We start from the raw sequence: 26,049 nt of genomic DNA on the forward strand, positions 1-26,049 counted from the left end.
TTCGACGTCCCTTCTTGAAAACGGGGACGACCTGTGCCCTTTTCCAATCCTTTGGAACGCTACGCTCTTCTAGAGACCTACGGTACACCACTGGAAGAAGGGGGGCAAGATCCTTCGCGTACTCTGTGTATGAATTGGTATCCAATCAGGTCCAGCAGCCATTCCTCTTTTGAGCAATTTTAATTGTTTCTCTATCCCTCTGTCGTCTATTTCGATATCTACCATTTTGTCATCTGTGCGACAATCTAGAGAAGGAACTACAGTGCAGTCTTCCTCTGTGAAACAGCTTTGGAAAAAGACAATTAGTATTTCAGCCTTTAGTCTGTCATCCTCTGTTTCAGTACCATTTTGGTCACAGAGTGTCTGGACATTTTGTTTTGATCCACCTACCGCTTTCACATAAGACCAAAATTTCTTAGGATTTTGTGCCAAGTCAGTATATAGAACTTTACTTTCGAATTCATTGAATGCCTCTCGCACGGCCCTCCTCACATTACATTTCGCTTTGCGTAATTTTTGTTTGTCTGCAAGGCGTTGGCTATGTTTATGTTTGCTGTGAAGTTCCCTTTGCATCTGTAGCAGTTATCTAATGCGGTTGTTGTACCACGGTGGCTCTTTTCCATCTCTTACGATCTTGCTTGGCACATACTCATCTAACACATATTGTACGATGGTTTTGAACTTTATCCACTGATCCTCAACACTATCTGTACTTAAAACAAAAATATTGTGTTGAGCCGTCAGGTACTCTGAAATCTGCTTTCTGTCACTATTGCTAAACAGAAAAATCTTCCTACCTTTTTTAATATTTCTATTTACGGCTGAAATCATCGCTGCAGTAACTGCTTTATGATCACTGATTCCCTGTTCTGCGTTAACTGTTTCAAATAGTTCGGGTCTGTTTGTCACCAGAAGGTCTAATATGTTAACACCACGAGTCAGTTCTCTGTTTAACTGCTCAAGGTAGTTTTCAGATAAAGCACTTTAAAAAATTTCACTGGATTCTTTGTCCCTGCCACCCGTTATGAACGTTTGAGTCTCCCAGTCTATATCCGGCAAATTAAAATCTCCACCCAGAACTATAACATGGTGGGGAAATCTACTCAAAATCTTTTCCAAATTATCCTTCAGGTGCTCAGCCACAACAGCTGCTGAGCCAGGGGGCCTATAGAGACATCCAATTACCATGTCTGAGCCTGTTTTAACCGTGACCTTCACCCAAATTATTGCACATTTCAGATCTCCGTCAATTTCCTTCGATACTATTGCACTTCTTATTGCTATAAACATGCCTCCCCCTTCACTGTCCAGCCTGTCTCTTTGGTATACATTCCAATCTGAGTTTAGAATTTCATTACTGTTTACATCTGGTTTCAGCCAACTTTCTGTCCCTAGTACTATATGGGCATTGTGATCGTTTATTAATGAGAGCAGTTCTGGGACCTTTCTATAGATGCTCCTGCAGTTTACTATTAGGACATTAATGTTGTTATTCCCCGCTGCATTTTGCCTACTCCTACCTTGCCGCATCTCAGGAGGCATCTTGTCGGGTCTAGGGAGGGAATTCTCTAACCTAAAGAACCCACATGTGTACTCCACACGTACTCCGCTACCCTTGTAGATGCTTCCTGTGCGTAGTGCACGCCTGACCTATTCAGGGGGACCCTACATTTCTCCATCTGACAGCGGAGGTCGAGAAATTTGCACCCCAGATCTCTGCAGAATCGTCTGAGCCTCTGGTTTAAGCCTTCTACTCAGCTCCAAACCAGAGGACCGCGATCGGTTCTGGGAACGATACTACAAATAGTTAGCTCAGATTCCACCCCACAAGCGAGGCTTTCCGCCTTTACCAACTCCACCAACTGCCTGTACGAACTGAGGATGACCTCTGAACCCATATGGCAGGAGTCATTGGTGCCGACATGAGCAACAATTTGCAGTTGGGTGCACCCAGTGCTCTCTATCACCGCCGGCAGGGCCTCCTCCACATCTCGGATGAGACCCCCCCGGCAAGCAGACAGAGTGAACACTGGCCTTCTTCCCAGACCTTTCTGCTATTTCCCTAAGGGGCTCCATCACCCGCCTAACGTTGGAGCTCCCAATAACTAATAAATTCCTCCCCCCGTGTGCCTGCTCGGACCTTGCTGAAGGAGCGGTCACATGTCCACTCACAGGCAGAGCGGGCGATGCCACATGGCCAGCCTCCACATTGACCCTCCGCCTCATGCGCCACGAACGCCGCTGAACCCACCACTCCCCTTGGGGACAGGGTGGCCCAACCGCACCCGGTACCCGCGAAGATGTCTCGACAGCAGGGACAGTGGGTGAAGCATGTAACACCTGGGGTGTACCGTGCAATGCACCAGACTCCACACTACTGCTACACTCCGAGGCAGCAGACTGAAGATGGCTGACAGCAGCCATCAACACGTTCAGCTATTCGTGAACAGTGGCCAGCTCCTCCCGCATCCGTACACAGCAGTCACACATCCTATCCATCCTAAGAAATCAATTTACTGTAGATCAATTTACTGTAGAGAGTTAATCAACTTTTAACTATACTGCTAACTCACTAAAGGCGGCTGATAGTTGACTAAACTGCGGTTACTAGACACTTCTTGTAGAAAACAATGAAAATAGCACTACCTGTGTCTGGACTGTATTAAAAACCAAAACAAGCACTACTGGCACTATGGCTGACTAAAAGGACTCTCTCTGACTGTATTCAAAACAAACACGAAATCTATGGAACACTATTACTAGCACTCGACAATTAAAGCTTCCTAAAAGCAAAAACACATGGAAGAATAAGTGACAAGTAAGAAAAATACAGTTAACACTTAAATTAATGTAGCTCGCTGCACAGCAGACGTGACGCAGACGGCAGTTACGACGACACTCGGTACTGTAGTTGTAAATTGTCATAGCTGTGTTGGAAAAGTACCAGAGCTTCAAGTGCTGATAGAAAAGCACTGAAGCTGAAATCATTATAGGAACAGAAAGCTGGCTAAAGCCAGAGATAAATTCTGCCAAAATTTTTAAACAGGCGCAAACCATGTTCAGAAAGGATAGATTAAGTAAAGTAGGTGGTGGTGTGATTGTGTCTGTTGGTAGTAGTTTATCTTGTAGTGAAGTTGAAATAGATAGTTCCTGCGAATTACTATGGGTACAGGGTTATACTCAACAGCCGCACCAAAATAATAATTGGCTCCTTCTAATGACCCCCCTACTCAGATGATATAATAGCTGAATGCTTCAAAGAAAACTTGAATCTCATTACAAATAAGTACCCCATTCATACAGTCATAATTGGTGGAGACTTTAATCTACCCTGAATTTGTTGGCAAAAATACATGTTCAAAGCTGGTGGTAGACAGAAAATATCTTCTGAAATTGTAATAAATGCTTTCTCTGAGAATTACTTTGAACAATTAGTTCATGAGCCCACACGAATTGCAAATGGCTGTGAAAACACACTTGACCTCTTAGCCACAAATACTCCTGATCTAATAGAGCGCGTCATGACGGATACAGGGATTAGTGAACACAAGGTCATTGTAGCGAGGCTAAAAACCATATCATCCAAAACCCCTAAAAATAAACGCAAAGTACATGTATTTAAAACAGCAGATAAAATTTCGCTTGATGCCTTCCTATGAGAGAGTGTCCATTCCTTCCAAGCTAATTATGTAAGTGTAGACCAGATATGGCTCAAATTCAAAGATACAGAATCGACAGCAGTAGATAGATACATACCGCATAAGTTAATAAGAGACGGGACTGATCCACCATGGGATGCAAAACACGTCAGAACACTGTTGCCAAAGCAACTAAAAAAGCATGCCAAATTCAGAAGAATGCAAAATCCCCAAGACTGGCTAAGTTTCACAGAAACTCGAAATTTAGTGCAGACGTCAATGCGAGGTGCTTTTAATAGTTTCCACAATGAAATATTGTCCCAAAATATGGTAGAAAACCCAAAGAGATTCTGGTTGTATGTAAAGTACACCAGTGGCAAAAAACAGTCAATACCGTCACTGCGCAATAGCAATGGAAATGTTACCGACGATGGTGCCACTATAGCAGAAGTTACTAAATATAATAGGTTTGTTTATAAATAAATAAATCTTCTGCTACTAGTCACGATTTTCTTTATTTTACTATTCGCACGACGCGTTTTGAGAAATAATTCCCATTTTCAAGTGCATTGTTAAGCCATTTCTTTTGATTTTGTCAGTGTGTGTGTGTCTGCTTCATTTTGTTGACTTTTACTGTAATACATAAGAAACGCGATTTTTAGTTGGGTATCAATTCTTTCTGTGAGGTTAGTGGCTAAAGTTTGAGAACAATTTGTACTTACAGTTTTCTAATGGTCCATTTGTGTAGAGAGTCACACACACTTAACATCACACACAACTCGTACATTTTACACATCGAAAATATCTTATATAAACAAAACAGTTACAAAGATCTTCTTATAGGTAGTTCACAGAGATAACATTACAGGTCTTCCACAGATTATGATATGTTTTTGTACAGAGGTTAATTTATCTTTACAATTTGGCTCATGAATTACTTATACTGATTTTACAATTGTGCTTATTTCTATGTTTTACTATTTTTATTTAAGTATATTATCGAAACATCTGAAGAAATTCACTGATTCACTTTCAAGTTTTTCATTTAATATTTTATCTTCATATTTTCTGTAATGTGAATATATCTCCAGTTCTTCAAGCAAATCCATTTTATGTCCTTTATTTAGTCGGTGGAGTACTTTGACATTTTGCTCTATTTTTCCAAATGGGTGTCCTGTATTATGTATGTGTGTTGCTATTGCTGATGTAGTGTGTTTGTTGTGTGTGTATGCTCTAATGTGCTCTGTGTACTTGGTGTTGATATTTCGGCCTGTTTGTCCTATGTAGAATTTGGAGCATTCCTGGCATGTTACCTTGTATATTCCAGAGTCTGAATATGGATCATGATTACACTTTATATTATGTATTAGTTTTTGGTGTAGTTTATTGGATGTAGAAAACCCAATTTTTACTCTGTGATTTTTAAAAATATTTACAATCTTCTGTGATACATTGTTTATGTATGGAATGCTAGATATATATTTGTTTTTCTCTTTTTCTTCTGTGGTGCAGTTTGTACCTGGGTTTCTCTTCACTTTGTCTAAAATTGAGGAGACCTACAATGGACGAGTCAATTCTTCGTGCAGTTGACGATAACCCTAATGTCAGTGTCAGAGAAGTTGCTGCTGTACAAGGTAACGTTGACCACGTCACTGTATGGAGAGTGCTACGGGAGAACCAGTTGTTTCCGTACCATGTACAGCGTGTGCAGGCACTATCACCAGCTGATTGGCCTCCACGGGTACACCTCTGTGAATGGTTCATCCAACAATGTGTCAATCCTCATTTCAGTGCAAATGTTCTCTTTACGGATGAGGCTTCATTCCAACGTGATCAAATTGTAAATTTTCACAATCAACATGTGTGGGCTGACGAGAATCCACATGCAATTGTGCAATCACGTCATCAACACAGATTTTCTGTGAACATTTGGGCAGGCATTGTTGGTGATGTCTTGATTGGGCCCCATGTTCTTCCACCTACGCTCAATGGAGCACGTTATAATGATTTCATACGGGATACTCTAACTGTGCTGCTTGAACATGTGCCTTTACAAGTACGACACAACATGTGGTTCATGCACGATGGAGCTCCTGCACATTTCAGTCGAAGTGTTCGTACGCTTCTCAACAACAGATTCGGTGACAGATGGATTGGTAGAGGCGGACCAATTCCATGGCCTCCACGCTCTCCTGACCTCAACCCTCTTGACTTTCATTTATGGGGTCATTTGAAAGCTCTTGTCTACGCAACCCCGGTACCAAATGTAGAGACTCTTCGTGCTTGGCTGTGATACAATACGCCATTCTCCAGGGCTGCATCAGTGCATCAGGGATTCCATGCGACGGAGGGTGGATGCATGTATCCTCGCTAACGGAGGATATTTTGAACATTTCCTGTAACAAAGTGTTTGAAGTCACACTGGTACATTCTGTTGCTGTGTGTTTCCATTCCATGATTAATTTGATTGGAAGTGAAGTAATAAAATGAGCTCTTACATGGAAAGTAAGCGTTTCCGGACAAATGTCCACATAACATCTTTTCTTTCTTTGTGTGTGAGGAATGTTTCCTGAAAGTTTGGCCGTACCTTTTTGTAACAAAAGGTCTCTTCCTAAAGACTGTAAAGTAGCACAGGCCACACCAATATTCAAGAAAGGAAATAGGAGTAAAGCGCTGAATTACAGACCCATGTCACTGACCTCAATTTGCAGTAGGATTTTGGAGCATACACTGTACTCAAACATTATGAATCACCTTGAAGAAAATGACTTACTGATACATAACCAACATGGATACAGAAAATATTATTCTTGTGCAACACAGCTAACTCTTTACTCCCTTGAAGTAATGAGTGCTGTTGACAAGGGATCTCAGATCGATTCCATATTCCTAGATTTCCAGAAGGCTTTTGATATTGTTCCTCACAAGTAACTATTAAATTGTGTGCATATGGAGTATCATCTCAGCTGTGTGACTGGATTCGTGATTTCCTCTCAGAGGGGTCACTGTTTGTAGTGCTAGACGGTAAATCATCGAGAAGAATAGAAGTGATATTTGGCATTCTGCCAGGTAGTGTCATAGGCCCTCTGCTGTTCCTGATTTATATAAATGATCTAGGCAATAATCTGAGCAGCCCCCTTAGATTGTTTGCAGATGACACTGTAATTTACTGTCTAGGAAAATCATCAGACGATCAATTCCAATTACAAAATGATCTAGAGAGAATTCCTGTATGGTGCAAAAAGTGGCAATTGGCACTAAACTAAGAAAGGTGCGAGGTCATCCACATGGGTAGTAAAAGAAATCTGATAAATTTTGGGTATACAATAAATTGCTCAAATCTAATTCGACTAAATACCTAGGAATTACAATTACGAGCAACTTAAACTGGAAATGCCACATAGATAATATTGTGGGGAAGGCGAAACAAAGACTGTGCTTTGTTGGCAGAACACTTAGAAGATGCGACAAACCCACTAAAGAGACAGCCTACATTACACTTGTCATCCTCTGCTGGAATATTGCTGTGTGGCATTGGATCCTTAGCAGGTAGGATTGACAGAGGACATCGAAAAAGTGCAAAGAAGGGCAGCTCGTTTTGTGTTATCGCACAATAGGGGTGAGAGTGTCACTGATATGATACACGAGTTGGGGTGGCAGTCACTGAAACAAAGGCGGTTTTCTTTGCGGTGAGATCTATTTACGGAATTTCAGTCACCAACTTTCTCTTCCGAATGAGAAAATATTTTGTTGACACCCACCTACGTAGGGAGAAATGATCATCATAATATATTACAAGAAATCAGAGCTCAAACGGAAAGATTTAGGTGTTCCTTTTTCCCACGCGCCATTCGATAGTGGAATGGTAGAGAAGCAGTATGAAAATGGTTCAATGAGCCCTCTGCCAGGCACTTAAGTGTGGATTGCAGAGTAACCATGCAGATGTAGATGACGAAATTAATGCGACAACTAGAAAATCCCATTTGCACCACCATTACTGAATCCATACACTTTCACAGCTAACAACATTAATCTTTTAACTGCAGATATCAAATATGCTTGTCACCTCCTGCACCTCAGTTGATTGTAAACTGAGAAAGAAGTCTACATGATTGTCAGTAAGATACAAGGCTGATAAAAAAAAAGTTCAACTCTTGATTCACAGGTCCAACTGAATGAAGTAAATAAGAATACCAATTTCTACTGAGAGTTAATGTCACCTTTTTTTAATTTTCAATGTAACTTACCAAGGCACTTCTGTTTCACTCGTTCCAGTTCCTTCTCTCTTCGTGCTGACAGTATAAGTTTCACATTATGTTTTGCCAAGATGACAACTAGGGATTCCCCAATGCCACTTGAAGCACCTGTTATCCAGATGACTTTCCCAACTAAAGATCCTGTAAATTAAAGAATTCAACAAAGGTTAGAATCTAGTCATAATATATGATATAAAATACTAGCTCAAGAAATGCAGAAGGCACAAAAGAGCCATGCTATTTCAAAGTAATCATCTTTACATTTGGATGAAGAAAGATCATGGTAACCTAAACTGGAATGAGTGGATGAGGCCTTCTGCTAAATGGCTCCTAAAAATAAGAGGCCAACAGTTTGACCATTGCAACACAAAGTGGAATGGTTCTATTCTGGTTTTTGTAATGATCATGGATCTTATTGGCTGCCTTGCAAAGCAAGTGTCAATTTACAGTAACATCACATACATCCCAATAACAGTGCTGAATTGGTTGTCTCATGCCATTAAAACCCAAATGCAGTAAAAATAGCTTAGATTATGTGACTACACTCAGCTCAATTAATTCACTGTAGGTAATGGTTACCTTTGTTCATTATATTGTCCAAATTCAATCTCATTACACAAGATGTAAAATTACAAGTATGGTGATTATGTACGTAGAAATATGTAATAGGTGGTCACCCAGATAAAATACTAAATCTATTAATTTTGAAACAAGATTAAATATTTCATAGTGACTCAACATTCATACCAAAGGTTCTGTTTTCACACTGATGGCTGAAGTGACACTGTCACCATCAGAATTAAAAATAATATCAGCTGAAATGCAACATATCAATACCTGTACATCATAAGTATAGCATCTCAATGGATTGTCTCACTGGAAATCAATGAGCCGCAATTTTTCCCCTAATGATATGATACAAGGTACTGAATGAACCAATGGCCCTCAGAGGCATTTAACCCACAGGGTGTGGATGATGTAGTCCAGGCTGGAACTGAGTCTGTAAAGTTGGTACAGTCATGGGGTGTATTTCGTACCATGTCTTGAGCAAACTCATCCACGTTAAAGTAAACATGAACCAAGGCATTTAATTCAACATTGTCAGTGATCAAACATTGTCCTTTCTTCTGCATCTTCATGATTAGTACACTGTTGAAAATCCCTTCTTCCAATATGACAACAGACATGTTCCCAGGACTGCCCTTATACATTCCTAGTTTGATGAATACTCAGGTATCCTACTGCACTGTGACTCGTCCACTAAATTACCCAGTCTCAGTCCCATAGAAAATGTCTACAGTGGTGAAATGTAGGAACTGCTTAGCAGGGTGTCTCGAAGATAGTTTTGTTAGTCACTTTGCAATGACGAGTGAGATTTATCTGTAAAAACAAAAGTAACACTGCATAATGAAAAGACAAGACGACAAAGGTAGGTAGGTAGGTAGGTAGGTAGGTAGGTTGAATGATAAAAAGGGACAAAATGACAAGACTGCCAGTACCTCCTGCCTGAACAGGCAATTCAGCAAAACTACATGCCAAAGGAGGGCTTAATGTGTGAAATCCAAGGAAAGAAAACCTGAAGGTCTAGTCACCAGTCTTCCTACGTGGGACAGGCAAGTCAACAAAATTACATGCCAAAGAAGGGTCTAGTGCACAAAACCCAAGGAAAGAAAAGTCCATGGTCTACCAAAGGTCAACAAGGCTACAGATTGGAACAAGTAAGAAGAAAAGGGAGAAAGGCAGGTGAGGAATCCCATCATGGGAGCAGCCAGAGGCCCCCAAAAACAGAAAGTGCGAGGGAGGACATACCATGCCCCTCCCCCCGCCACCCTTCACCACTTAGCAGAGGCACCCCATCCAACAATATCCAGAAAAGGCTAACGACACAGACAGAGCGAGAGAAGCACAGAAAAACAGAGGAAGAACATCAAGTCAAACAGACCACATGAGAAGCGAGAAGAAGAGTAAAAGAGTGGGTAAGGTGATGGCTGGGGCAGGCCACCAAGCCCAGACAGCTGCTGCCCATTTGGGGCAGAGGGGGCAATAGGGCATCCTTTCAACCCTTCAATGGGCTGACAAGACTTAGGTGTCCTCCCTTAGAGAAAGTAGGAGACACTCCTTTCACGAATAAACCATAAACCCGGGTCAGCCGCTAAGGCATCATCTGCTAACACCAGGCATAGTGAGTCAGGGAGTTTAAGAGTCCACCGTAAGGCAGCAAAATGTGGATCATTGTCAAATGGGCACCACAGCAACAATGCAAAAGATCCTCACAATGGAGGAGATGACCCTGAGTCAGTCAAGTATGCAGATGCAGAGCCAGCAAAGGGCGATGGAGTCCTTGCGAGAGGCCCACATGGACGACCTCTCTTTTATCACCCTTAGTTTGTTTGGCAAAGCCAGAGTATGCCTTTCCTTTTTCCGAATCCATAGAACTTGACAGTGTAATACTGATTGACAGTTCAATTGTGGAATGCTGATCTCAAGAGGTAACTTCCCAGTAGCCAATTTGACCAGCCTGTCAGTAAATTCATTCCGCATGATCCCAATGTGACCTGGAGTCCAGGCAAAGAACACCAAGCGTCCACAATGTTCGAGGACAAAAAGGGAATCCTGGATAGTCAGGACCAAGGGACGGTGAGGGTAACATTGGTCAAGAGCTTGTAAACTGCTCGAAGAGTCACTACAGATGAGAAAGGATCACTGGTGCAGGAATTCACTACAGATGAGAAAGGACTCACTGGTGCAGGAATGGATATGCTCATGAGCACGAGAGACGGCTACCAACTCTGTGGTAAAATCACTATAGCAATCCAACAAGGAGCAGAGTTCATGACATCCCACATGAACATAAGCAAAGCCAATGTGACCAGCAACCATCGAGCCATCAGTATAGACTACTCCTGAACCCTGAAATGTGCCAAGAATGGAGAAGAATTGGCAGTAGAGGGCCTCAAGATGAGCCAAGTCTTTCAGATCTTATGACTGGTCAAGACAGAGCTGTAAGCAGGGGATGCACCATGGAGTTGTACATCAGTGGGCCCAGATATGAGGTGGTAGAGGGGAAAACTGAAGTTCAGAAAGAAAGGGGCCAGATGCAGATGGTAATCATAGCCTCAGACCTGGGCCACCACTGCAGAAGGTGGATCTCTGTATCTGGAAAGAGGAGATGATAGTTTGGGTGTTCTGGGGCACAGCAGATGCATAATGCATAAGCGATCAACTGTTGTTGGCACAGAACCCACAACAGTGGAACCCATACCTCTGCTAGGAGGCTGATCAAAGGGCTAGTCTGAAAGGTACCAGCTGCCAGTCATAAGGCTAAGGAACCAAACCGGAACAAAGTGATTTATTGCAGATCAGACTGGGACTTCAACAACACACATAATGAAGAAAGATAAGCACGATGGGTGGAGGTAAAAGTACGCATGGGGCAAGAGTATGCATCAAGTTTTCCGGTTCCTAAAGCAGATGTTCACCATTCCCCCACCAGACAGTGGATACATGGTCATATACTCAGTTCTATTCTGGACCTTATGGCAGTAGCATGCTTACAGCCTAAGAACATGCAGTAAGTCACTGTTGAACATTTGTGATGTAAAATTTGTATAGTTTTCATTAAGTGTTAAGTCAACTTAAATCTATTCAAGAACAAAATAAACTTGTTACCACAACTGGCAGCTATAAGCTTCCAATATCCTCCGTGATCTCCACAACTTTAGTTGTGTGTGCTACCTGTAGATTGCCAGAAAACAAAATAGTGCAATGTGGAAAAAGTACGCTGATCTAATGGGGTAGAAGCTTGCGTGGCATATTTTTACCCCATTAAGAAACAGTTCGTGAACTTTTACCCCATAACCTGTACTTTGACTTGTGTAGTTCCTTCTAGGATATTCAAGCAAATTTCTTGTTAGTGTTTATTTACCTTAGATGCCTCATTAATCTTAGAGAACTTAAATTAATTTTTCTTTCCTGTGGCTTTTCTTTTACTGGGTAGTGGGTTTTTCAAACTCACTTCTAACATAATCATGTCTTCCATAGTGGCATTTCGGCTTCGCCCCCCCCCCCCCCCCCCCCTCAGAAACTGACCAGAACATCAACTCCACAGCCATTAACAGAGCTGCCCTACCATCAAACTCTTAGCTTTACTGAAATTGGGAGCTCAAAACTGCAACCACCCAAAGTTACTGGATTTCAGAGGCTGCCTCAAGAAACCTTGGCCTCTTCACAAAAACTTTTTGATTGGTGGAAGAATAACCAATACTGCAGCACTGCATTTCCCTCGATAAATGACTTTTCGACCTTACTCTTAGGTAATTATATTTCATTTATGAATTTGTTGAAAAATAAAGAGTTCCTAATGTATTTTCCCATTCATTTGTTTGTAATCCTTTTCATTTTCTTCATTTGGGGGTAAGAGTATGCACTGTGTACTCTCCCTCAGGTGTGCATACTCTTACCCTACAGCAGGGGGTAAAAGTACCCAAAAATATTTTTTAGGAGAACGTTCAGTACTCCTCTAAAAATAACTGGATAACAGTGAAAATATTACACAATGTTACCAAGATTGCAAACTAGATGTTGCGTGTATAATTGATATAACATTGCTAGAAAATTCTTTAAATATTTAGTAAAATTAAAAATGCACACTTTTACCCCCATCTACCCATTGTTTTTATTATTGCATAGTTGTTTTTGACTGTAGGACTTTCTGTGTGATTTTTTATTTTTTTACTCTTAACTGGAAAAGTCTTACAAGTGTGAAAAGAGGAACCAATTTAAGGGTATAGGATGAGGCAGGATTCACATTATGAACAATGCTTCAGTGGTTTGTCTGAAGAGGGAAATTTGATGCTTGAACAGATTATGAAAATGATAAATAAACTATACACTGAATTAGGCAGTCAAAGTGAACAATGAACTGAGTAAATTAGGCTATCAGGTAGTAGAAAATAACAAAAATGAAGACTTAAAAATGAACCACATAGTAAAATTGATGAAAACAATGTCAAAATTGACGAAAAGCTTTCACCACTTGCAAGTGAGTTAAATTCTGAACAGCTAAATAACAGTATTCAGGTTGCAAAACTAATAAAGTAAATAACAAAGTAAAATAAACTGTGGAATCTGGGCTGAAACAGCTTAATGCTCTGGTGGATGTAGTTGAATCTGTGACTGCAAATGTCGAATCAAATTTCGTAAACTAAATAAAAGAATGCACAGAATTTTGAAACAATTCATAAACTACCATGAAACAGTGCAGGTAAACCAAAATACTAGTTGAAATATGTCTTATAGCATTCAAAAAAAAAAACAGTTTTCTAATCTCATTTTAAGCATAATCAGAACAGGATAGGATCAAAAGAAAATTTTTGAATAGACTAAACTCTAGAGAGGGAAAAGGGAGTAAACAGTACTCTAGAGAGGGAAAAGGGAGTAAAAAGTACTTTTCTGAGAAACAGCTTAATTCATTTCGACAGACACATTCACACAAACTGAGGCACTAAAAAGGAGATAAACAGAGGCAATACAGCAGTGCTTAGTTTATGGATCTGATAACTCTGCTAAGAAACTGATAAAATATATAGGCAAGTTAGACAGAGTTGAATTTAATTATACATTTATTGCTTATTTAGCCTGCGCAGATTAGGGCTTTAAGGTCAGCTCTTACATCCAACCAGAAATGACAAATACCAAAGATATTACAAAACATTCCCAGTAGTAGTAGTAGTAGTAGTAGTAAAGAGCATTTAGAATGATGCCAATTAGTTTAGCACATTTGAGGTCATGTTTAGTATTATAACAAGGGGAAGGGATAAAGAAAGAGGAGAAGTTTGAAATGACAGTGACAGCGGGTGTTAGGAAAAAATAGAAAATAAGCACAGAACTCTTCCAACAGGGGTGAAAGAAAAGCTGTGGGGATGGGGACTGATGAGAGTGAGTTGCACAAATATGAGAGAGATGGTTATTGTGATAGATGGTGGGCCATTAGCTGTCATTTGAAGTTTGGAAGGAATTTAATTTCTCTGATACACAAAATGATTTAGAGATGACAGCAGTGTTATGTGATGGTACAGAGAGAATTTTACTTTGTTGAGAATGAATATTTCTTCTGTGCTGTTCAGATAGTAGTGTAAGAGTTGTAGATAGGTAAGAGGGAGGGCAGTGTTTGCGAAGACAATAGAGCAAACATAGAGTATGATAGCCTCTATATTTATCAGCACTTAACCATGATAATTGTTCATAGATTGGAATGATATAAAAGCATACCGTATTTACTCGAATCTAAGCCGCACTTTTTTCCGGTTTTTGTAATCCAAAAAACCACCTGCAGCTTAGAATCGAGTGCAAAGTAAGCGGAAGTTCTGAAAAATGTTGGTAGGTGTCGCCACAACTAACTTCTGCCATCAAATACATGTAGCGCAACGCAGGTATGCTTTGCAAGCACAAAGATAAATACTGGCGCCAAAACCTCTTCGTCAGTAAATAAATTAAAAGAAAAGGTAGAAGAATGTAAACATTATGACATGTATTCTTTCGTGTTTTCTGCTATCTCATTTAAATCCTGTCTGTCTAATAAACTACGAAACTAGAGTGAGACAACAGCAAACGCGGAAGAATATACATATCATGTCATGTTTATATTCGTATTATTCTTATGTTGAATAGTTATACAGTCAGAAATGAAGCATGGCAACTGACTAGATACTTAAATATAAGATGACTCTAATTACTGTGCAGAATGTAATGTACTAAAGAGGCATCTGCAAAGATTTTCAAACGGAGGAAAATTTTCGCTAAACTCTTGTTCAGAATATCTTCTATCATACGCAGTCTATTATTTGGTTCTTGTTGATCATTATCAAAGAAAGCAGCAGTGTAAGCAACAACAAATAGCAGTATCATGCCATTGTTTCGCTTATGAGACAATTCCTCTCCTTTTTTTTTATTGTAAGCTGCGGTAGCGCGCACAAAAGCAAGCCATGCCGCGAGCGGCGACAGGTCGTGAACACTCATTATCAGAATGCGACAAACAATGCATGACACAGTACAATAATGCATTTTCAGCTTAGAGTGACGTAAACCCCTATATCAAAGAGAACGACACTTATCAGATCAAAGCAAAATAAGCAATTGATTCAAACCAGATGAAGCACGCGAAAAAGGAAGCGCCTGACACAGCAATGGCTACTTGTTAAAGCTTAACTGTCAAGCTTACGACTCGAACCAAACTACTGTAGCTATATCTTCATCATCCATTCGACCTCAATTGTGTTTCACGTTGCAATGGGCCAACTTTGTTTCGATTTGGAGGGGCGGTCTAAAACTTTTCTCTCACCTTGAATTTCGAGTTTCAAATTTCAGGAGTGGCTTAGATTCGTGAAAATTTTTTTCCCCGATTTCGAGTCTCATTTTTCAGGTGCGGCTTAGATTCGAGTGCAGCTTAGATTCGAGTAAATACGGTACATCACAATGTACCATTCACAAGCATTCATCACAACTTTCACCCAGTGTGAGCTTTCATATGAAAGCCTTGGAGAATAGTGTCATCATAGTCAAGTACGGAGAATTTTACCATCTTCATAAGATCCTTTTTAAGCTCAACAGGAATTACTTTTTTATATCTTTGTAATGAGTGAAGTAACACTGAAACTTCTACTACTACTTCTACAGACTGTAGTTGGGTGTTCAGTCCAATCTAAGATATTGTCCAGAATTATTTTCAAATTCTTTGTAGAAGAAGAAAAAAGCTATTTCTGTGCCATCTGGGATTAATGGTGAAGGAGATTTTCTGAACTGAGAGGTAAAAGTTTTCTGTGAATGACTAAGATAGCTTGCATTTTAGCCAGGTTAAGTTTCAAACTTAGGTTCTGCACCCACTCTGATAGTGCATGTAAATCGGCATATACAGGGTGGTTCACGAAGGTATGGAAACACTTTAATATGTTATTTTACAAGTAAAACTAAATAAAAAAGTTCATATAAACATAGGCCCGAATATGTTTAGTTATGGAGTTATGGCTAATAAAAGATTTTGCCTGAAATTTAGCAAGTTCGCTAATATGAAGCCATCGCAAAACTGTACGAGGTTAAAGTAAAGCACGATTTCCATTCATTTTGTTGTTATTGATCTGCTGAATCTAATAAAACATGTCCCAGACGTGTATCTGCAGTAGTTTTCCAGAACATTCAGAGAAGCAAAGAAGTAATTGTGTAAAAATTTTAATTTATTAACTACTTGGCCCAATTTGTTTATTAAATTCCAGACAAAGTTTTCAACAGAAGTTGTAGGAATTTCATTTTGTAAAAATGATGATAATACCATTGACTGAAACTATATGAATGTGTCAGATAATCTGCTTTTATTAATACCATAGCACACAAGAATTCATGTTAAATCAGGAAAAAAGCTCAGTGTTAAGGTAGTTGTACAGTGTACATACAATTTCGCAATACATTCACAATAAATGTTCAAAACTGTCTCTACAGTTTTGCTATGGCTTCATATTAGTGAAGTTGCTAAATTGCAGGCAAAATCTTTTATTAGCCATAACTCCATGCCTAAACATTTGTGGTCCTATATTTATATGAACTTGTTTCTTTAGTTTTACTTGCAGTTAGTAAATCACACTGTATATGCTCGATGGCTGTGCACAGGTTTGTTGGACTTGCACTTAGATATAACTGAAGGCCATCAGTGTATAGGTGATATCGCAATGGGAGAGAATAGTTGACAAATCATCAACATGTAATGTGAAGAATAATGGGCCCAATACCAATCCTTGCAGGAACCCTGCTATTTCATCCTTCCGATGTGATATTTTTTTTCCCAATCATTACACATTGTTGGCAAGATGTTAGGTATTAGTGTAACTACTGTATAGCACTTGAAAAAAGATTTTGACTTGTGAGTTTAGCAAATAGAATGTCAGAGTCAACAGACAGGTATTCATCCAAAAGTTTATCTGATGTGAAATAATTAATAAGCTGTTAGTGAACTATATATTCTAAAGCCTTGGATAAGGCTGGTAGAAAGCAAATGGGGCTGCTGTTGGAAGGCTGTTTGACAGATTCCTTCTTTGGTAATGGTTTTATGAATCCCTGTTTGCAGGCTAGAGGGATGATGCCAGAGGACATAAAATGGTTAAAAATGTCCGATATTGTGGGCAGTGTGGTTTGACGATAAAACTGATCATTTGCACTGTAATATTAGCATGTCCTGCAGCTACTGAATGAATTTGCACAATCGACTTCTTGACCGTCTTGTGGCTTACTGGCTGCAGAAAAAGTTTTCTCATTTGTACCAATTGGTGATACATAAGGGAATCAAGCAGCTAGTTCAGCAACCCACATGCAATGGAAATATCTTGGACCTTGTAACTACAAACAGGCTGGACCTTATCAAAACCATCAGTACTCATATCGGGATGGAGATTAGTGATCGTGATGCCATCATAGTGACTATGGTGACAAAAACTTATCAGCCAATCAAGAAGGAAGGAGGAATCACAGTCCGGAGAACTACGTGCTTAGTAAGTGGATTATGGGTAGGAAGGATCCTCCAGGCTCTTACACTCTCAGTTCAAAGAAGAATAAGCAAATTACAATAGGCAAATGTTAGTAGAGATTTTTGGTCTGTGAAAAGATCTATGCACAAAGCATAAAAATACAACTTTCATACCTTAGCAAAAGATCTGACTGATGATTCAAGAAAATTCTGGTCCCATGTAAAATAACTAAGAGGGTTTAAGGCTTCCATTCAGACACTTGTTGACCAGTCTGGAGTGCCAGTTAAACGAAATCTGAAGTTTTAAATTTCACGTTTAAGAAATTGTTCACGGAGGAGAATTGTACAAATATACCGTTGTTTGACCATCACACAGACTCCCATATGGAGGACATAGAACTGGTGCAGAGAAACAGCTGAAAGAATTGAAAGCAAACAAGCCACCAGGTCTTGATGGAATCCCTATTCAGTTTCATAAAGAGTGCTCAGTAGGATAGCAGTGTATGTCCAAGCACAGATAATGATTGTACTGCATCTGGTGTCATGTTACACATCTGGTGTCAGGTTACACACTTAGGCTCCTTGGTTCTTCCACTCACTGTGCCCCAGGGATCCACCAGGAATTGATCTAGGTCACCCAGGGTAATCACCCAGGCAACTGTGCTATTTATATTCAAGGTCATGTTGCCATGTGACAAAATAATAGCTGCCACCCCTCTGGACCAATGAGGATTATGCACCCCCTCCCCAAATTCATCTTTTATAACTCGGACACTAGGGTGGGAGGGGTTACTCTGCAGCTAGACAGCATTGGGAGGGGATCAGGCTGTGTCTATTTGCTAATAAAATATTACACTAAGTCACATCACTGGAGTTCTAGTTGTTAATCTCAATATTACATGATGTCAGCAGAGACCAAAACCAGACAGATATGTAAGTACTCTCATTATTCTATATTTCTCACCCATTTTCTTATTTTATAACTAGAGACATTCAGGAGCATAGGGACAGGTTGTGTCTCTTTCATCATAACAAATTATGTCAGTCTAGGTCTATTTGTTAATAACAATATTACACGGCAATAGCGAAGACCTTGCTTAGGCTGATATATGTGTACTCTCAACTTTACGAATTTTTACATATATTCCTCAAATTTACATATTTTTACCAAGTTTTCCACAATTTTACATATTTTTACCAACAAACTAAGACTGATCCCAATACCACTTCAATGTCATGCTGCTCTCACGCAATCATGATGGAGAATTAGATATCAATGATATTAAGGCACAACTGCCTAACTCCACCTTTTACAACTAGTACACTCTGGAGCCAGGTGGCATGGTTATAGGCCTAGTTTGTTTGTCAGTAACAAATTATGTCATTTGAAGCCTATTTGTTTAATATTTCGAGGCACTAGCTGATGCCACATCCAAACAGCTACATAATTACTCTCAGTTTTATGTATTTTCCACAATCTTGTGCCCAAGTGTTGTCAGCTAATAGATAACTTGCAGAACAGCAACAGTTTGTCTACTGGAGGTAGTAAGAATACTTGAAAATTGCCTTAAACTGCCCTGAGACTCGAGACTGAGAAAAGCTTATTAATTATGTTCCGTCTGCATACAATCTTAATTATCTACTACAAGGAGATTCTCCACACTGACTACAACAAAGACAACATAAGTATTATTCAAAGTGCTATCTATTAAAACATGAAAAACATATTTCTCTCAATCCAGGACACTGTTCTCCACAATACCATCAGATAAGGATATCGCTGAATTAGGACTGGGGGTCCACATATATTTTTAGCTTGAAGTGCACATGGTGTGTAAAACTAGTTTCAATCAATCATTCGATAATGGTAGGCTGCAATACCTCAAGACAGGAGAATAAAGAGAAGAAGAAGAAGAAGAAGAAGAAGAAGAAGAAGAAGTCAGGACCTATATTGGTTTATAAAGCAATGTGCTGTATGCTTATAGTTTCAATGTGGAAACAGATTACACAAACCAGCTACACCGGTAGCCAAGTAATGGTTGAATTCAAATTTACTCTGTGTGATCTTAGGCTTTGCTGGTGAATTAACTGTTTGTACTGTTCTTGGGTCTCCAGCCAGGTGCAGTCGTTTTCAAACCACAATATTTCGACAGCATTCCTTGCCGTCATCTTCAGGTGATACCTGCAGAATCAGCGTCTCCACTGAATCTCCTCCCCTTTACACACTGATCGCTCCCCCCACCTTCCCCCTTGTCTTGCCGCACACAGCACTGTGTGGAGGGGTAGTGGGGAGGGGTGGGCTGCTGAATGCAAACTGGGGACCATCAGATGTCCTGTAGCCTTCGTTGGTCGCGGAAGTCGCTTTGGGTCGGCGCTGTGCTTTTAGTTGGCTGAGTGCTGGGTCCCAGGCTTTGCTAAGTTGAACCCGGCATCTCTGTTGATCAGCCCATCAGCTACACGTATTTCAATCGCCTCCTTCAGAACACAGTCCCAAAAAGACAAGGCTTGCTGTAAAACTTCTGTTTTCGCGTACTCCATAGTATCCGCAGTATCCATGTAATGTTCTGCAACCGCAGATTTTGTAGGCTGCTTCAGTTCAGTGTGCCTTCTGTGTTCCTGGCATCTTTCTTCAATTGTCCATACAGTTTGCCTGATGTATGCCTTACAGCATTTATACGGAATACGGTAAAGTTCATGGTGTGGGTTCCTGTAGTCATGTCCAAGTTCATGAACCACGGGCAACGTATGAGTGGCCAAGTAAGTGGCGGGATACCAGTTAGTTTGGAATAAGGCTGGGCATCTCGGACATATTCTGAGTTGTGGTCACCTTTGTGCTCATACGGCAAAGACTACCAAATCCACCGGTTAGTCCCTCAACCATTAGGTGTAAAACTCAATGGGACTCGGGGCAAGTAAGGCTAGCAACCTGCTTCCCTGGTACTTTAAATATGACGCTGGCAACAATCAGAGCAAAATGCCTCGAACCTTTGGAGGTGACGGAGTCCCACCTCTAATTGAAAAACCAGGGACTCCTAAGATACGACTCGGCAAACAAATGGTAATGAGATGGGGAGCTATTAATATCAATGGGGGCTACTCTGGGAAGAAGGTAGAGCTGGCAGAGGCTGCAAGTAAGATGGGTTTGGACGTTTTAGCTGTTAGTGACATTCGGGTAAGGGGTGAGAAAGAAGAGGAAGTGGGAGAATACAAGGTCTACCGGTCAAGAGTCAAAGCACGAATAGCACAATGGGGTGTAGGGCTTTACATCAGGAAAGAAATGGAACCCAGTGTAGTTGCAATAAGGTATGTAAACGAATGACTGATGTGGTTGATTTTACAGTGTCTAGCAAGAAAATTAGGATTGTGTCAGTATATTCGCATTGTGAAGCGACAGATCAAGATAAGATGAATAGTTTTATGACGCACTCTTTGATATAGTTGTTAGAGTAAAGGACAAGGACAGTGTTCTGCTCACGGGTGATTTTAATGCCAAGATTGGAACTCGAACCGAAGGGTATCAAAAGGTTATGGGTAAATTTGGAAAGGATATGGAGGCCAACAGGAACAGGAAACAACTCTTGTATTTCTGTGCCAGTATGGGCTTAGTAATTACAAACTCCTTTTTTAAACATAAGAACATTCACCGGTATACTTGGGAAGGCAGGGGAACCAGATCTGTCATTGACTATATAATAACAGATCAGGAATTCAGGAAGGCTGTGAGGGACACACGTGTATTCAGGGGATTCTTTGATGACACTGATCATTATTTAATCTGCAGTGAAATTGGGATTGTGAGGCTGAAAGTGCAGGAGGTCAGGTCCATATATAGGAGGATAAGAGTGGAGAAACTTCAGGATAAGGAAATCAGACACAAGTACATAAAAATGATCTCAGAAAGGTACCAGTTAGTCGAATGTAGTCAATTACAGTCATTCGAAAAGGAATGGACAAGGTACAGGGACACAGTACTAGAAGTAGCTAAAGAATGTCTTGGAACAGTAGTGTGTAAAGGTAGGATGAAGCAAACAGCTTGGTGGAATGACACAGTTAAGGCAGCCTGTAAAAGGAAAAAGAAGGCGTATCAAAAACGGCTACATACTAGAACTCAGGTAGACAGGGAAAGTTATGTTGAAGAAAGAAACAAAGCCAAACAGATAATTGCAGCATCCAAGAAGAAATCTTGGGAAGACTTTGGAAACAGGTTGGAGACTTTGGGTCAAGCTGCTGGAAAACCATTCTGGAGTGTAATTAGCAGTCTTCTAAAGGGAGGTAAGAAGGAAATGACAAGTATTTTGGACAGGTCAGAAAAATTGCTTGTGAATGCTGAAGATTCCTTGGGCAGATGGAGGGAATATTTTGAAGAGTTGCTCAACGTAGGTGAAAATACGATCAGTAATGTTTCAGATTTCGATGTACAATGGGATAGGAATGAGGATGGGAATAGGATCACATTTGAGGAAGTGGTGAAAATGGTCAATAGATTGCAGTGCAATAAAGCAGCTGGGGTGGATGAAATTAAGTCGGAACTCATCAAATACAGTGGAATGTCGGGTCTTAAATGGCTACACAGGATAATTGAAATGGCCTGGGAGTCGGGACAGGTTCCATCAGACTGGACAAAAGCAGTAATCACACCAGTCTTTAAACATGGAAACAGAAAAGATTGTAACAACTACAGAGGTATCTCTTTAATCAGCGTTGTGGATAAAATCTTCCCAGGTATTGTTGAAAGGAAAGCGCAAGTATTAGTTGAGGACCAATTGGATGAAAATCAGTGTGGGTTTAGGCCTCTTAGAGGTTGTCAGGACCAGATCTTTAGCTTACGGCAAATAATGGAGAAGTGTTATGAATGGAACAGGGAATTGTATCTATGATTTATAGATCTAGAAAAGGCATACGACCGGGTTCCTAGGAGGAAGTTATTGTCTGTTCTACGAGATTATGGAATAGGAGGCAAACTTTTGCAAGCAATTAACGGTCTTTACATGGATAGTCAGGCAGCAGTTAGAGTTGACGGTAAATTGAGTTCATGGTTCAGAGTAGATTCATGGGTAAGACAAGGCTGCAACCTGTCTCCACTGTTGTTCATATTATACATGGATCATATGTTGAAAACAATAGACTGGCTGGGTGAGATTAAGATGTGTGAACACAAAATAAGCAGTCTTGCATATGAGGATGACTTAGTTGTGATGGCAGATTCAATGGAAAGTTTGCAAAGTAACATTTCAGAGCTAGATCAGAAATGTAAGGACTATGGTATGAAGATTAGCATCTCCAAAACGAAAGGAATGTCAGTGGGAAAGAGATATAACGGATTGAGTGCCAAATAGGAGGAACAAAGTTAGAACAGGTGGACAGTTTCAAGTACTTAGGATGCATATTCTCACAAGATGGCAACATAGTGAAAAAACTGGAAGCGAGGTGTAGCAAAGCTAATGCAGTGAGTGCTCAGCTACGATCTACTCTCTTCTGCAAGAAGGAAGTCAGTACCAAGGCTAAGTTATCTGTGCACCGTTCAATCTTTCGACCAACTTTGTTGTATGGGAGCGAAAGCTGGGTGGATTCAGGGTACCTTATCAATAAGGTTGAGGTAACGGATATGAAACTAGCTAGGATGATTGCAGGTACTAGTAGATGGGAACAATGGCAGGAGGGTGTCCACAATGAGGAAATCAAAGAAAAACTGGGAGTGAACTCTATAGATGTAGCAGTCAGGGTGAACAGGCTTAGATGGTGGGGTCATGTTACACGCATGGGAGAAGCAAGGTTACCCAAGAGACTCATGGGTTCAGCAGTAGAGGGTAGGAGGAGTCGGGGCAGACCAAGGAGAAGGTACCTGGATTCGGTTAAGAATGATTTTGAAGTAATAGGCTTAATATCAGAAGAGGCACCAATGTTAGCACGGAATAGGGGATCATGGAGGAATTTTATAAAGGGGCTATGCTCCAGACTGAATGCTGAAAGGGATAATCAGTCTTAAATTATGATGATGATGATGATGATGATGGTAAACACCCCGTTTGCGGAGACCCAGGTCATCTTTTACTGTACCTAGCTGGGCATGCATTTTCGGAGGTGGGCGGAAGACAGATTTCATGTTACACCAAGCCAGAGTTCTGCCAATTTTGTTGGATACTTTGCCAGCATAAGGCAGGTACACCATTGTCTTCTCGTCCTCTGCGTTCTCTCTCTGCTGGGCTTGTGCATTCTGCCTGAAGGCTCGTCGAATTTGACTCTCGTTATATCCGTTCTTCTTGAAAACATCCTTAAGGTGGTTAAGTTCTCCTCGTGTAAATGCGGTAAGGCATACATCGGGCAAGCTGTATGGACAATCGAAGAAAGATGCCAGGAACACAGAAGGCACACTGAACTGAAGCAGCCTACAAAATGTGTGGTTGCGGAACATTACACGGATACTGGAGATACTATGAAGTACGTGAAAATGGAAGTTTTACGGCAGGCCTCATCTTTTTGGGACTGTGTTCTGAAGGAGACGATTGAAATACGTGTAGCTGATGGGCTGATCAACAGAGATGCCGGGTTCAACCTCGGACCCAGCATTCAGCCAACTAAAAGCACAGTGCCTACCCAAAGTGACTTCCGTGCCCGACGAAGGCCACAGGACATCTGATGGTCCACAGTTCGCATCCAGCAGCCCGCCCCTCCCCACCACCCCTCCACACAGCGCTGCATGCGACAAGACGCGGGGGAAGGGGTTGGGAGCAAGACGCGGGGGAAGGGGTGGGGAGCGATCAGAGTATAAAGGGGAGGAGATTCAGGGGAGACGCTCAGTCTGCAGGTATCACCTGAAGATGACGGCAAGGAAAGCTGTCAAAATATTGTGGTTTGAAAACGAATGCACCCAGATGGAGACCCAAGAACAGTACAAACAAATTTACTCTGTCGGATTATTGAAAATCATTTCACCTATTCTGTTACTTCCTATAGATGCAAGACTGGGAAACATGCGTTTTATGTCCTTGCAGCTACGGATGGTAAAATCATGATCTCTCCAGCTGTGTTGTGGTTGTGTGTGTTTTTTAATGGGTGTCCAAACTCCATGTCACTTATAAAGAGGACCATTTGATAATGATGCATCATCCTAATTTTTTTAGGACACACACCAACACATATCTCTTATGGTACCATGTGCCACTCACAGAATCCAGAGCTGGAGAGAGGAATGTCTTATCTGTACAAAGTCCATTTTCCCTTATATTTTATTGGCTGCAAATGTTGGTTCTCAATAGTGTTTTTGAGAATGTTGATTGATCCTAGCAGTCACAATTCAGCATTCTGCTATTGGCTTTTTGGAGAAGTCACCTGCTCAGTAACGAGAGTGTTACCGTGACAAAAGAATCATTCCCACGAAGCTGGTCAACAACCTCATATAACACATTGGTTGATTGTAGCATTTTTTCTTCTTCACACAGAACAGTGTGTCTGTCTGTCTAGTGATACATTTATCATAATGTAACACTACATGTGTTGTTAGAATGCTTTTTTTTTTTAATGAATCCCACCACAATGGCAAACATGATGCAAGTTGCTCCATATTTGTCTCAATGTTTTTCTCCATGTACAACTGACTTAATGAAATCTCGCTGTGTATGTAGACAGCCGCCATTGCCCTCACAAGTATTCAGTGGGTATTACACGACGATCTGCCGCGAATGGTACTGGTCTAGCATGACAGCCATCTAGCAGTACAATGGGTGAAACTATGAAAGTTAGCAGACAAATTACCTGCGTGCCAGAATAGAGAGCAGTTCTGCATTTCTGTCAATCTATGCATGTGCAGTAGGCAGCGATAACTCGTGCATGCACAAAAGGAGGTACTACAGTGCTTTCTACTAGTTATTTGCTTATTTTTAGGCAGCTAGTGGCTAATTTCAGATTTTCGTGTTGGTGAAATTCCACTCCCCCCACTGCAGTAAGAGGTTTCATAAATGCAAAAAAAACATTTTTTTGCTGTAGACTCTCTTTTACACTAGCTGTTTGTGAAAGCAATTTTTCTATTGATTGCTTCATATTCTAGAAATGAAATTGAGCAAAGAGGTGTTATGCATCTTAATTCAGGCACACAGTGAGGAAAGGTGTATGTATGACCCAATACATCATAATAAGGTATGTTGGTAATAGTTTCTTTCTTAGTAATATGCATATAACTTTATACAGTGATTTTCGATTTGTATCATAATGCCTTACTTTGCAAAAGTTCATGACTGGTTTGATTGCATATCTTGCTTTATTTCAACAAGCCAGAAAAGAGAAACTGGCAGTGATAGGGAAGAAAGTCCATGTAGCTAGGCTCTGTGCAACAGACAAGGACTGCACAACTCTGAGTAGCACATATAGCATTCCAAACTTGGAAAAAATGGAAATGAGTGTATGGCATTGTTGGCTGGGAGGCACCATCCAAGGAAGTTCAGCCGCCGAGTGCAAGTCTTATTTCAATTGACGCCACATTGGGTGACTTGCGTACCAGTGACGAGGATGAAATGATGATGATGACAACACAACACCCAGACCATGAGCAGAGAATATCCCCAACCCGGCTGGGAATTGAACCCGGGCCCACTGCATGGGAGGCAAGCACATAACCACCCAGCTAAGCAGATGGACTCCAAACTTGGAAAAA

At 40.7% G+C, this 26,049-nt stretch overlaps 1 protein-coding gene across 1 annotated transcript in view; it reads right to left on the bottom strand.

The window, feature by feature from the left end:
* The window catches only part of LOC124555792 (dehydrogenase/reductase SDR family member 7), a 205,340-nt gene that overhangs the window by 125,781 nt on the left and 53,510 nt on the right, over positions 1-26,049 (bottom strand). Inside the window, exon 3 of the mRNA XM_047129853.1 lies at positions 7,886-8,035. Coding sequence (XP_046985809.1) covers positions 7,886-8,035 — 150 coding nt within the window. The remainder of the gene's footprint in view (positions 1-7,885; positions 8,036-26,049) is intronic.

This window comes from Schistocerca americana, chromosome X, assembly GCF_021461395.2.
Source record: "Schistocerca americana isolate TAMUIC-IGC-003095 chromosome X, iqSchAmer2.1, whole genome shotgun sequence".
Taxonomy (NCBI): Eukaryota; Metazoa; Arthropoda; class Insecta; order Orthoptera; family Acrididae; genus Schistocerca; species Schistocerca americana.